Consider the following 12,108-nt stretch of genomic DNA (forward strand, 5'->3'; position numbering starts at 1 on the left):
TTTCACTTCGAGATTTTTCTTTAAATCCAATATATATCTATCCTGAAGATGTTTATTCGGTCTTAATAAATTTGACCCCTAATAATGTAAAATAAAAAGTATATTTCAAGATTATAAAAACATTTCATCAACAATATCTTTTATAGCTGCGTGCGACTCTGCAATATCCTGTTCCGTGAGTAGATTTGAAATTGCTACACGTATACTCACTGGAGGAAGACTAACCTCTGAATGTTCCAAGTAACTCGCCAGTACTAATGCAATTTTCTTTTCACGAGCCTAAAAAATTTAAGATTGAATTTTGTTAAAAAATAAAATTTAAATCAATATTTAAATTTACCTTATCAACAAGATTTCTTAAAAGACTCGTTTGCTCCTCACGACATTCCATTAAATATGGTGATTTTAGTCTAATATGTTTGATAGGTGAAATTGAATCACCTACAAGCTCAATACCACTCATATTTGTAAAAAGTTCTGTCACATAAATACATTTTTTACGAAGCTCTTCAAACATATCTATATTATTTTCCATAAGTTCGATGGCTTTAAGGACGGCAGCTGCAAACATTGGTGGCAATGAGGCGGAAAAGCAATAACCAAGTCCTGCCAATGTTTGATGCTCAACGACATAACTAGATCCTACACAAAATCCACCAATGGATCCCATACTATGTTCCAATGTAGCCATAATTAAATCTACGTCACTAATCTGAAAATAGTCGACAAAAAAAAATAAAAATCATCACATAATTTCAAATTTAAAAAAAAGGTAATAATGATAAGTGTGAACCTATTTTGATTTCGACAAAGAGGATATGGGCATAGGAGGGGAGGAGTTTGATATTTTAAAATAAATATAAGTAAGAATGAAGTATTATTGATTGTTGTTCTTTTAGAAAAGATTTTTAAACTAATATAAAATATTTTGGATCCAACTTTTTTCCAAAAATATATTTTACACTTGTGGTGCGTCAACATAAAAATAATTTTGAACAAAAATAAGTTAAAGGCCTTGTATACGAGATTTGTGGGATGCTTAAGATAGCCAATAACTTTAATTAAAGGTTATAACTTTTTTTAAATTTAAATATGGTCTTTAAATACTTAAAACATACATAAATTTATAATTATTTTATTGTGATAATCAATTATGGCTACTTTAAGTGCAATTTGCAGAGCACCCAAAAGATTAGTAAGAATAATTTGTTGATACATATTTAATCCACAATTTTAATTCAATTTAATTTTTTTAAGAAAAATCATTTTAACTTGGTTTGGTGTTGACAGGGTATATATGATTATTTAATCATAAAAATATTTTCTTGTAGAAACCATGAACATAAAAAAAAAATCTTATGAATGTATTTCAAAATAACATTATGACGTGCAGAAAAGATTCCGTATAATATAATTTTCTTGCAACTCTATCCGAGTCTTGAATTAATATGTAAATTAATTATAATTTTATTTCACTTCATTGATAATTTTATCAAATGAATTAAAAAATTTGTTAAAATAAATAATATAAAATAGTTCCATTAATTATGCATGGTTCATGGAGTGAATATTATGTTTATGGATGTGAAAATGCTCTAAATCCTCCTGAGTGAAAATCAAAATGAAAAATATAAATTTTTAACTTTGATAGATTACCATTTTACTAATAAAAAAAGATCACTAAATAAAGTAAAGTGCTCTTTGTTCGCTAATACGTTTGAATTTTCAAAATAAGGATAAATAATTAATAAGAGCAATAATATCTTGCAAATAGTCAACATTTCCTTTTTTTTTTTGAAAATTTCCACTTCCCTAATTATGTTACTTGATAAAGCAAAACTAGTAAGAAAAAATATTTTACATAAATATACTGGTTGAAAATTACAGTGAAACCTATGAATAAAAATACTTTCTATGTGTCCGTACACACTGTAAAAGCTTGATAACTACTACACTACAGTATAATATTTTGTTTATATAAAAGATAGAATACTGCAATTGATTTTAAGTCTCCTATGAGTACAATCAATTAAATTATTTTTGATAGAATTGAAATCATATGATTAATATATCATAATTTTAATAAGTTTACTGTAAATTAAGTGAGCCAAAATAATTAAATCATAGGATGAGGTTCAACTGAGCATAATCCCTCATCAATTATCATTTCACCTATAACTATAAATATATACTAAGAAATGAAAACCAACACTAATTAACAAAAAAAAAAAAAAAAAAAAAAAGATAACATCAAAAGAACTACAAATTAACAGCAAAAAATAATTTGATTAAGTTTAAAGAAAATAATAGTTCATTTTAGCTATATTTACTCAATATATGTGTGTGCCAGAATGATTGAATATTAAAGCCTATAGAATTAAATTAACTCTTAAATCAAGGAAAATGAAATAAAATGGTACATCTAATATGCTGAAGATTCAATAAACACAACCGAAATTGTAAACTAATAAAAAATTGAAGCACAAAATAGCATAAGTGTACAATTACAAAAATTGACCTTTAAACTTAAAATGAAGTTATAAAGTCAAGGAATATAGCATTTTTCAACTCTTATTTTCTAAATATATACATATATAATAACTACCGAAATATTAAAATGTTCTGTTATACCACGCCCATTTGCACCGAGAGTACCAAATGATATCGTTTCATCAATCATTAATCTAAGCTTGTATTTCTTTTTAATAGCAATCATTTGATCTAATTTGCATATACTTCCTGTATTCATATAAATGCCTTCTACAACTAAAAATCTTCTTGACACCTTAGCTTGTTTTGGGTTCTGAAAAGTATATAAAATATGCATATAATTTTGTTTTCAAATTGATCAAAATTATAATTGTGAATAACCTTTTTGTCTTCTTGAGCTTGTTGAAGAAGTAACTGCTCCAAATGGTCCACATTATTATGTTTAAAATACCTTATTTTACTTCTACTCGCATCAAAGGCTTTTTGAATTGGAAATTGTACCATTTCATCCCTAAACACGTACACAAAAAAGACTATAAACAGTTCAAATATGATTGAAAATGTATAAAAATTGAGTTTTGAAAAACGAAACAACTTTTTGGATATTATTAACAAAATTATGCTTTAAGAATATTAGAAATAAATAACGCACGCAAAAATTACATCTCCCTTTTTAGCATAAGCAGGTATTGCACTGGAAATGGTAGAAAATCCATAAGAATAGAGAACTGCTTGCTCTGCTCCAAAAAATTCGGCTAGTTTCTCTTCTAAGTGAACATGAACATCTAAATAGTATCAATAAAAAAAGTTATTTAGATATATTAACCAAATATTACCAACAAGTTTTACACTAAAAATGTACAATATATATATATTTATTTTACCAGTAGGAATTTTTTTAAATAATTATTTAGTTTAAAATTTAGTCGTTAATGGGATAGAAAATGTAAAAAACAACGATTAGCTAGCTCAGTAAAGTTTTCTTCTGTGTTTTTTTAATATCAAAACGGCAGAAATATTTTTCATCTTCTTGAGTTTAAATTGACCAATATAATGAGAAAATGTTATTGTTAAAGTCATTCTAAAACAATCTAATATACAAAATACTCATACTGAAATTAAGGATTTGGTAACTTTGAATCTTTAATTTTGAAATTAGACAGGTTATTTTTTATTAATAGTATGAAGCGGCCATCTATTTTCAGTATATAATTGAAACTCATAATTAAGAACCTCAAAAAAAATATAATTTATGAACCTGCAGTTCCATAGAAGGCTCTCGGCCCACACGAGCCTACACCATATTGCTTGACACACTCGATAGCTGCTTGTTCTATTTCTTGATTACCAGCAAAGCCCAAATAATTATGAGTAGAAAAGTTGATGCACTTTTCACCAAATATATTAAGATATTTCCCAGCTTTTTGATCTAAAACTGGTACATGAAGAGCCGGATGATTCAAATCATATTCTGGAACTAATGGTTCGGGTTCCCATTCAGACAAAAGTTCTTCTTCTTCTTCCTTACAAAATTTTTCTGCTCTTACTTTTCTGGAACGGTTTTGAACTCTTCGAACCAGAAGGCCCCCAATTACAACAAATAAAATTCCTTCTAAGAGCAAATGATAAGCAGGAACCTATAAGTAAAATGTTCAATCATATCTATGTTTCATTGAAATATCATTCATGTATATATTATAAACATTGCAACCATGTTTTACTTTAATTTTTTTAAAGAATAAAGTTAGATACTGAAATAATGATATACATAAAAAAAATAATGATTAATGCTCATGATTACAAACAACTACAAATGGAATAATATAATCTCAGTTTTCCTCACAAGTATTTATAGAATGATCAACATACTTGCGTGAAAGTTTTGACTAAAGACCACACTTGTGTTAAAACATCCAAAGACATGATTTGTTTGAAATTTGTAGTACGATCCACGAACTAGTTTAAGAATGACTAAGAAAATAAAAATATATTAATTTGGTGTTGGGAGCACGCGTTTTTTAGATTACATATGATATTTAATATTTTACTATCCTTCTCGGTTAAATTTATTTCTTACTTAATTATGACTTTTGCACTACATTCTTCCACCTCTCATTATATAACATTTGCATAAAAATCTATTACACTTAAACCCACAAAAAATAGATTATATCAACGTAGTTGAGAAATCCAAACATTAACTAATTAATAAGAAAGGACCATTAGTCGTTAACCTTTGAAATGAGTTAGTTATTACTTATTTAATAATCAAATGAAACATTATGTAAGGGTAAAAATGTTATAAAATCAAGATTAAGACCCTTTTAGATAATTATTATCTATTCTATTGATTAGTTTTATAAATTAATTTAAGGGTAATCTAAATGACAAATCTAGTTAAAAATTACCACTATTAATTATTATACCTACAAAGATTTTTTCAGAAGCTAGAGTTTCCACAACATTACATAATACACAAAATACGTACCTACTTTCAATAATTCTAATTTATAAATGTTGCTAAGATCCAATTTAGTCACTAATCAATCCAAAAAATGTAAAAACCAATTTCCTACGAATTACAAATGATAAAACCTAAAATACAAAAACATTAAAATAATTTCTTATTAATAGAGAAGACAGAAGAAGTTTGTAACAGTAGAACCATTAGGATTCGAATTAGGTAATATGCAACATGGTCTATGATACATTCAAATCGTAATTGTTACATAACAATGTTACCCATATTAAAGCTAAATTTCAGTTTCATACAATTTGTATCATTAAAGCATCGGTAAGAAATAGACTGTAACAACCTTATCCTGTTTTGCCTAAGCCATCTAATTTTCCTAGTAGTAGTATAAAATATTAATAACGAAGTTACTTGTAACAGTGATATTTACCATGATTTTATAATGTTTTATGTGGTCATATTAAATTGTTTACAAATGAAACAATTGTACCAACAATAGTCGAGACCCAAGGCTTATCGACCCTATTTTAGTCCTGTAAATTTTTATTTTTTATGTAAACATATGAATTATCATCAATGATATTTATGATGTGTCATTATAAAAAGGCGAAAAATACTTTTATTATTGATTGGACTATGAATTTAGTAGTGCATCCATACAATTGCTAACAAAGATGTGACTGAAGAGGAGAGCATTAGGCTATGAAATATATTTGATATTGTACCCGTGTAAATATGTATTGTTGTGTAAATAAAAGAATTTGGAGTGCTTGGAGGCAGGAGCACCAGTACTGTTGCTGTGGTGAGGAAAAGAAGAAGAAGAAAAGCTGCTGCTAAGCTAAGAATTCGAAAAGGAGAGCTAGAAGCTGAGTTGAAGAAGAGAGAATGAAGTAGCTAGAAAAAGCTTAAAAGGAGGAAATCAGTAGCCATGAACGTGAGCTGCCGAGTTTCATATTGATATTATTCTCACCGCATACACAAGTATTTACTGTGAGCAGCGACGTCCGTGTTTGTATATATAGAATTAGTTCTGGATTAGTGTAAATCATGGCGGAATATCTGGCTTCCATTTTCGGAACGGAAAAGGATAAAGTGAACTGCAGTTTTTTCTTTAAGATCGGAGCTTGTCGGCACGGAGAGCGCTGCTCTAGAATTCATAACAAACCCACTTTTAGTCAAACTATTGTGCTCAACAATCTCTACATTAATCCTCAGAACTCCGCCAAATCTGCAGATGGATCTCATATGGCTCATGTATCGGATCGAGAGATGCAGGAACACTACGACAACTTCTTCGAGGATTGTTTCGTTGAAGCGGAGGACAAATATGGAGAAGTGGAAGAAATGAATGTCTGTGACAATTTAGGTGCTCACTCTTTTTCAACTTAAAATAGCCGACAATCCCACGATTAGAGGCACTTAAACAATAAATCCCCATTTCCCCCTAGTTCCCACTTTTAACTATCCCTCCCTATAAACACAATCACTACACTAGTCTTGAAATTCCTCAAAGACTAGACATGGGACCATATCCAAATATTTCCCCATCCCATATTTTAAAATGATTAGATGTACCAGAATCAATCAAATCATTTCTTTTCCTTTGTCCCACTTGCTTTGTTTCGTTTGCCAACAAATTTATATCCTATATTTAAGAAAAATTTAAACTAAATATTTATTAGCAGCTTTTCAGAGATAAGATTTATATTTGTCTCTGTAATCTGACTATTCATTTTGGAGTTGTTATAATTTAAGATGATTTTGCTCATTCATCTTGTTTTAGCCCTTGTTAATTAATGATTTGCTTGATATGAAAGGCTCACGCGTAAGAGACAAATGTATTTGAATACAAAATATTTGAGTTATAAAGTACAGATTCATTCATTTGATCCGTGTTTAATAATATTAGCAAGATGAGTTTCAAATAAAGAGAGTGATTATAATGGAAGTCAGTCTTGACAAGCCTGGATTTTTTTACCTAATATAGTTTATATACTTTTTTAAAGAAATACATAAGTCATAACAGATGCAATATTCATTCATTTAAGTGTGAGTGCTCTGTATATCAAGTATTCCCTGGCTACAAAATTATTATTTTTTTCTTTTCCACCTTTTTTCTGATTACATTATAGAAAATATCGAAATTTCTAAAAAAAAATTAAGATACCAATAGAATAAAGAAATTGGTTATTTTGCCCTATCTATTATCTACTTTAAGTAGGCTCTAGTAGATATATCAGCAAACTGATTAAATCCATTAATTATAGGCACCTTGAGAATAAACGCTAATTGACCATAGTTGCCAATGATTACTCCTATTTAGTATCTCTTCCTATAAATATAGTCATAACTCTTTAAATTGTTTAGCAACCCTTGGATATCTAGACGTGTCCGGATCAACAATTTTTGAGTGTTCCCATTCCTCTTCAAGTCTTAATTAATTAATCTTTTTGATCCAAACAAATTGTAATTTAAGACTTAGTTTAATCACTTTAAATTACCACAACTTCTTTTAACCATTTTTAAACATTATTTAATTGATTACACAGGCGAAAAGTAAGGGATGGGGGAATTTTGTACAAATGAATTGAATAGAATTATCTCAATTTGTCTTTCAGTCATCTGAATTCTGAAATATCTGGGATTATAGTAATTAAAGACTATTACCGTACAGAGTCATTTTTTTATCCTTAAAACAATCCCCAAATTTTAAGTAGGATTAATAATACTTATGTAAAAGGGTTTTATTGATACAGTTTCCATTTTTAGGTTGAAAAATGAGAAAAAATGACACTTTTCTATAGATTCTTATAACTTATTCATAACAAATAGTGATGAAGAATATCATGGCTTATATTATAGAAAAATATTCAATGTATAATTTATTAAAAAAAAGATCTTTTTAAAAAATATGTTTTATTAATCCTACTTTTAATTTGGGGATTGTTTAAAGGGTAAAAAATGAGTGAACGATAATAGTCCCGAAATACTAGAATCCCAGATATTTCGTAATTCAGATGACTGAGAGAAAAACTGAGATCCGTTTTGGAATCTTCCCTCAAAAATATATTCCTTTTTTTTTTTTTGCTTGAATTCATTTATACAAAATGAATGTTCCCCTGTGTTATTTTTTGTTCAGAAACTAAACGCTTTAAATGAATCCCAGAAATGGACATCAGTAGAATATGTTGAGAAGTGAGGTTCAAAATTGTCGTAACTCAAAAATTAAAAATTATTGCCATCATCTTAAAGGTTTAATAATTCATGTTAATACTTAAAAACAGATAAATTCAGACTGTTGAAATGAATTTCTCAGATAATTTCTATTGTAAAACTTGGAAACCACCATTTTACAGCATAAAGAATGCTGTTTACAAGCTTAATTCTGTAAAGTAAATATTTGAGTTACGACCATTCCATTCTCGCACCACGATTAACTCTGTACAACAATGAATCCACAGTTCCTAAATAATGTGGGGTTAAGGAAAACTATTGAATGCCCAAACTTTTTTTGAAAATATTATTACTGTATTTTCAGTGATTAGTTTGGGGGAAAGATCGTCCCATTATCAGGTTTCCCCTCTCAAGTATAGGCCCACAAAAATCCTTATCGGTCAGACCCTAACTTAAACATTCTCAAATCATCTTAAAAATTACATACTAAATTCATTTTACAAATAAACAGCATATTTTGTTTTTTAAAAGTTTACAAATTTTAATTATTAAAGTTGAAGTAGGTATGGTCTGATCAGATTTTAATACCAACGTAGCTTAAATTTGAATTTTAAAATTCGAAATTGAGATAAATTTGGATCGATTAGTATTTTTTGCTTATTGTTCTATAATTTTCATCATAGAAATATTTAAGTTAACTTTGCATCCGTTAATTGTGTTAAATTATTATTATGGCTATGCTTCAGTAAATAGAATCTGATAGAAGACAATGATTATTTTGAATTATTATTAATAGAAGAACCATTAATAAAATAGTTTTTAATAAACTAAAGATTCATAGTTATATTGGGGATATTTTGTGTTTATAATTAACAAAGTCCCTTTTAACTAGTCTAAAGAATAAATTGATTCATTTTATCTATCCTAGCTACATCAAAAGCAAAATCTTAATATTTTCAAAGATTTATTCTCCTTAAAAAATATATAATTTAAGGAACTTACTGTTCGATTTCAATGCCAACATTATTTGACGTCCTTGGAAAAAGAATTTATTCCTTACAAAGTTGAATTTGCATACTTTTTGTAAACATTTTCAATGATTTATTTCCTCTATTAGAGTAGCAATGTTCTATGATAATAATAATTATTTTAGATACAAAGTTATTGACGTCGTTTGATGCGTTTATCATTAATTATTTTATAAAAAAAACCATTTTAATATTTAAAAAAAATATTAATTTGATATTTATTAGTATTGTGTTAGTCCTTATTTGTTCGGTCCAGTCTAGTCTTAGAACCGGTCCTATCAGTCCTTCGGACTGTCAGATATAAAGTTGAGTGATGTCATCAAGGACTGAACGGGACGGGACTGCAGTCTTCAGTCCTAAATGAGGACGTACATTACACCAGTATGAATTATTAATACAAAGTTTTATTTATTGATTAATGATTATATTTCTCTTATAGGAGATCACTTGGTTGGAAATGTGTACATCAAATTTCGACGAGAGGAAGATGCGGAGCGTGCAGTGTCGGATCTAAATAATCGATGGTTTGGGGGTCGTCCTATTTACGCAGAACTGAGCCCTGTTACTGATTTCAGAGAAGCTTGTTGTAGGCAATATGAGATGGGAGAATGCACTCGGTCTGGATTTTGCAATTTTATGCATTTAAAACCGATTTCAAGGGAGTTAAGAAGAGATCTCTATGGCCGAGGCTCTGGAGGAGGTGGCGGAGGTGGAAATCACGGATCACGCAGTCGACGCTCTCGATCCCGATCAAGAGAAAGGAGGCATGCAGCAAGAAAAGAACATGGGGGGAGAAGGTCATCCCCTAAAAGCCGTGAGGGGCGTTCGGGACGGTACTGAATTACATTATTTATAATTGAATGTAAATAGCACTCCAAAAATTATTTTAATGTATGTATGGTTTGCAAATACATATTGTTTTTTTCTTTGCTAAACTGGTTAATTTGATAAATAAAATAATCACCTTCATTTTATATAATATTCTAATAATAATCTATTTTTCAAATTGAGTACCGTTTAAAATTCTTGCAATAAAATAAATTGAACTTAGTTGGTTATTTTAAATGTCTTTACCAAACTGGTATAGAAGAAAGAAAATCATTAAAAAGATAACTTCAATTGTTTTGTACCATAGTTATAATTCATACATATTCGAGTGTAAATTTACTTGTTGCTTAAAGGAAATATTTCCGTGTAATATAAAACAATAAACCTTACTTTTTTATAAGAATTTATATAAAAACAAAATTATGATTCTTCCTTTTTAATTTTCATTGAAACTAAGAACAGGCATAGGCAGGGATGGTTAAACTACGGCCCATATTCAATTTTTGTAAGCCACTTTAAAGCGTTGTACTGTGATTCAGTTGGAAGTTTCTGCATTTATTTAACAACGTCAACTACATTCATCATATATATATATTTTAAAGAATCCTTGTCCATTTTTAAGCACAATAAATTTTGATTTATTTCATGGAAATTTAGTCAGTTTTTGTTTATTTTTTTCAATTAATTTTTTTGAATTTTTGGTTATAAGTTTAGTATTTTTGATTTTTTTTCAAAGTGAATGAGTGTTTTTGCTAAGTTTATTTTAAAAATGAAGGATTTTCTCCTTATAACACATCTCTTAAACACATTTTTAATTTAAAAAAAAACAACAAAAAAACGTGGTTTAGATAAGCACTTACTCGATGAGGCAATTCGTTTGCAACACTGAAAATGAGATCTTTTAATTTTTTTTTCTGTGTTTAAGGATTGTATGTTTGCAATAGAATTTATGAAGTTTTTGAGCCAAAAAGTTGTGAAACTGCTCAAATCGAAGTTTCCAAAACTCATGTACGTCTAATATGTTACATATGCCATCATTGATTAAAATAGTTTTAAATATCAATGAAATAGCAATCTTTATATCTCAACTTTACCTTCAGAAACAGAACGATAAAAAGACTTGAATTTAACTGGTAGTTAACCAATTCTGCTCAGCGTAGGGACTGCTTGATGTACAAGAAATGACACTAGGGTTTATCTAACCAAAACTGGACATTATCTCAAATTATAAAAACTAAGAGGAATTCGAATTTCTGTCAAAAATTCAAATTACTCCGTGCCATTATTTTCATGTGATATACACTTATCTTTCAGTTTGGATTTTTTTACATTTCATAATTTTTTCAGTCATAATTAATTTATTGTTTAATATCTTATTGAGTTTTGCCGCGATACTAACGCCGTGCATCTACATACAAGTCGTGTCGGACATTAAACATTCCCTCTTCATTTAGTAGGAAATTGTTCACAGCTTAACAACATCTGATTTGAATTCAGCCAATCAACTTTCCGAACAGTAATACAGGAATTAGTAATACAAAATAAACAAATGCAGAGGTTACTCATGATCAGTGATGCAAATCCGGTGTGTTTTTAGCTGGCCCGTCAATTTTCAATTGGTAAAATAAAGAAGGAATTTTCTTTTCTTTAGCAGTTGTCATAATTATTTAATTCTTGAGTAGTGAACACCCTTTTCTAAATAGATTCAATTATATTCAAACCCTGATATAACATTCGTGTGTGCCCATAAAAGAGGATTTGTTGCGTAGTTATAGTTGTAAGTCCTTGTTGGACTCAGAGTAGAATTTGGGATCGACATAGGAGTAATTCCAGCAAATGGCCTTGTTTATATTCTTTTCTCCTTCCTCTTTTGTCACAGCTAATTGTAGTTGATCTAATGAAACGTTATGGGCATTATTCTTTCCTCCAATGCATTTTTTAAATTGTCTGGATTACCATGTTGATTTTCGTTTTTTTAAACACGTCCGTTCTACACTGTATTTTCATCATTACGGATGATATTTAGGGATACCATTGTACAAAAATTTTTACTTACATAAAATTTTAGTTAATATCATTTCAAAAAAATGTGTTTTTCTCTATGGAGACCTTTAA

At 28.7% G+C, this 12,108-nt stretch overlaps 2 protein-coding genes across 8 annotated transcripts; one reads left to right on the forward strand and one right to left on the reverse strand.

Annotated features, from left to right (window-relative positions):
* Window positions 1-82: 82 nt before the first annotated feature.
* Spt-I (serine palmitoyltransferase subunit I) lies at window positions 83-5,435 on the reverse strand. Of its 7 annotated transcripts, none has more exons than XM_071886707.1 (9): window positions 5,394-5,435; window positions 4,979-5,085; window positions 4,360-4,461; window positions 3,749-4,127; window positions 3,143-3,275; window positions 2,872-3,001; window positions 2,606-2,803; window positions 341-712; window positions 83-279 (listed from the first exon to the last, which is right to left on the reverse strand). In XM_071886707.1, exons 3-9 carry the CDS (start codon window positions 4,411-4,413, stop codon window positions 112-114), a joined length of 1,434 nt encoding a protein of 477 aa, XP_071742808.1. In that variant the 5' UTR covers window positions 4,414-4,461; window positions 4,979-5,085; window positions 5,394-5,435; the 3' UTR covers window positions 83-111. The 7 variants fall into 7 exon arrangements, with proteins under 7 accessions (XP_071742808.1, XP_071742809.1, XP_040583984.1 ...); XM_071886708.1 differs by having other exon boundaries at window positions 4,983-5,085; window positions 5,394-5,431; XM_040728050.2 differs by having other exon boundaries at window positions 4,983-5,085; window positions 5,307-5,399.
* Window positions 5,436-5,755: 320 nt separating this feature from the next.
* On the forward strand, window positions 5,756-10,649 carry U2af38 (U2 small nuclear riboprotein auxiliary factor 38). Its single transcript, XM_040728051.2, has 2 exons — window positions 5,756-6,329; window positions 9,605-10,649. The coding sequence occupies exons 1-2, from the start codon at window positions 6,011-6,013 to the stop codon at window positions 10,003-10,005; spliced, it is 720 nt and encodes a 239-aa protein (XP_040583985.1). The 5' UTR covers window positions 5,756-6,010; the 3' UTR covers window positions 10,006-10,649.
* Window positions 10,650-12,108: the final 1,459 nt, after the last annotated feature.

Source organism: Lepeophtheirus salmonis, chromosome 2 (assembly GCF_016086655.4).
Source record: "Lepeophtheirus salmonis chromosome 2, UVic_Lsal_1.4, whole genome shotgun sequence".
Taxonomy (NCBI): Eukaryota; Metazoa; Arthropoda; class Copepoda; order Siphonostomatoida; family Caligidae; genus Lepeophtheirus; species Lepeophtheirus salmonis.

Bases quoted from the DNA above. Each gene is read 5' to 3' on its own strand.
- U2af38 (XM_040728051.2), top strand. From the start codon at position 6,011: ATGGCGGAATATCTGGCTTCCATTTTCGGAACGGAAAAGGATAAAGTG. The intron at 6,330-9,604 runs GTGCTCACTCTT...TTTCTCTTATAG, and splicing joins GAATGTCTGTGACAATTTAG to GAGATCACTTGGTTGGAAAT.
- Spt-I (XM_071886707.1), bottom strand. From the start codon at position 4,413: ATGTCTTTGGATGTTTTAACACAAGTGTGGTCTTTAGTCAAAACTTTC. The intron at 3,276-3,748 runs GTTCATAAATTA...GATACTATTTAG, and splicing joins AGCCTTCTATGGAACTGCAG to ATGTTCATGTTCACTTAGAA. The intron at 3,002-3,142 runs GTGCGTTATTTA...GTACGTGTTTAG, and splicing joins AAGGGAGATGTAATTTTTGC to GGATGAAATGGTACAATTTC.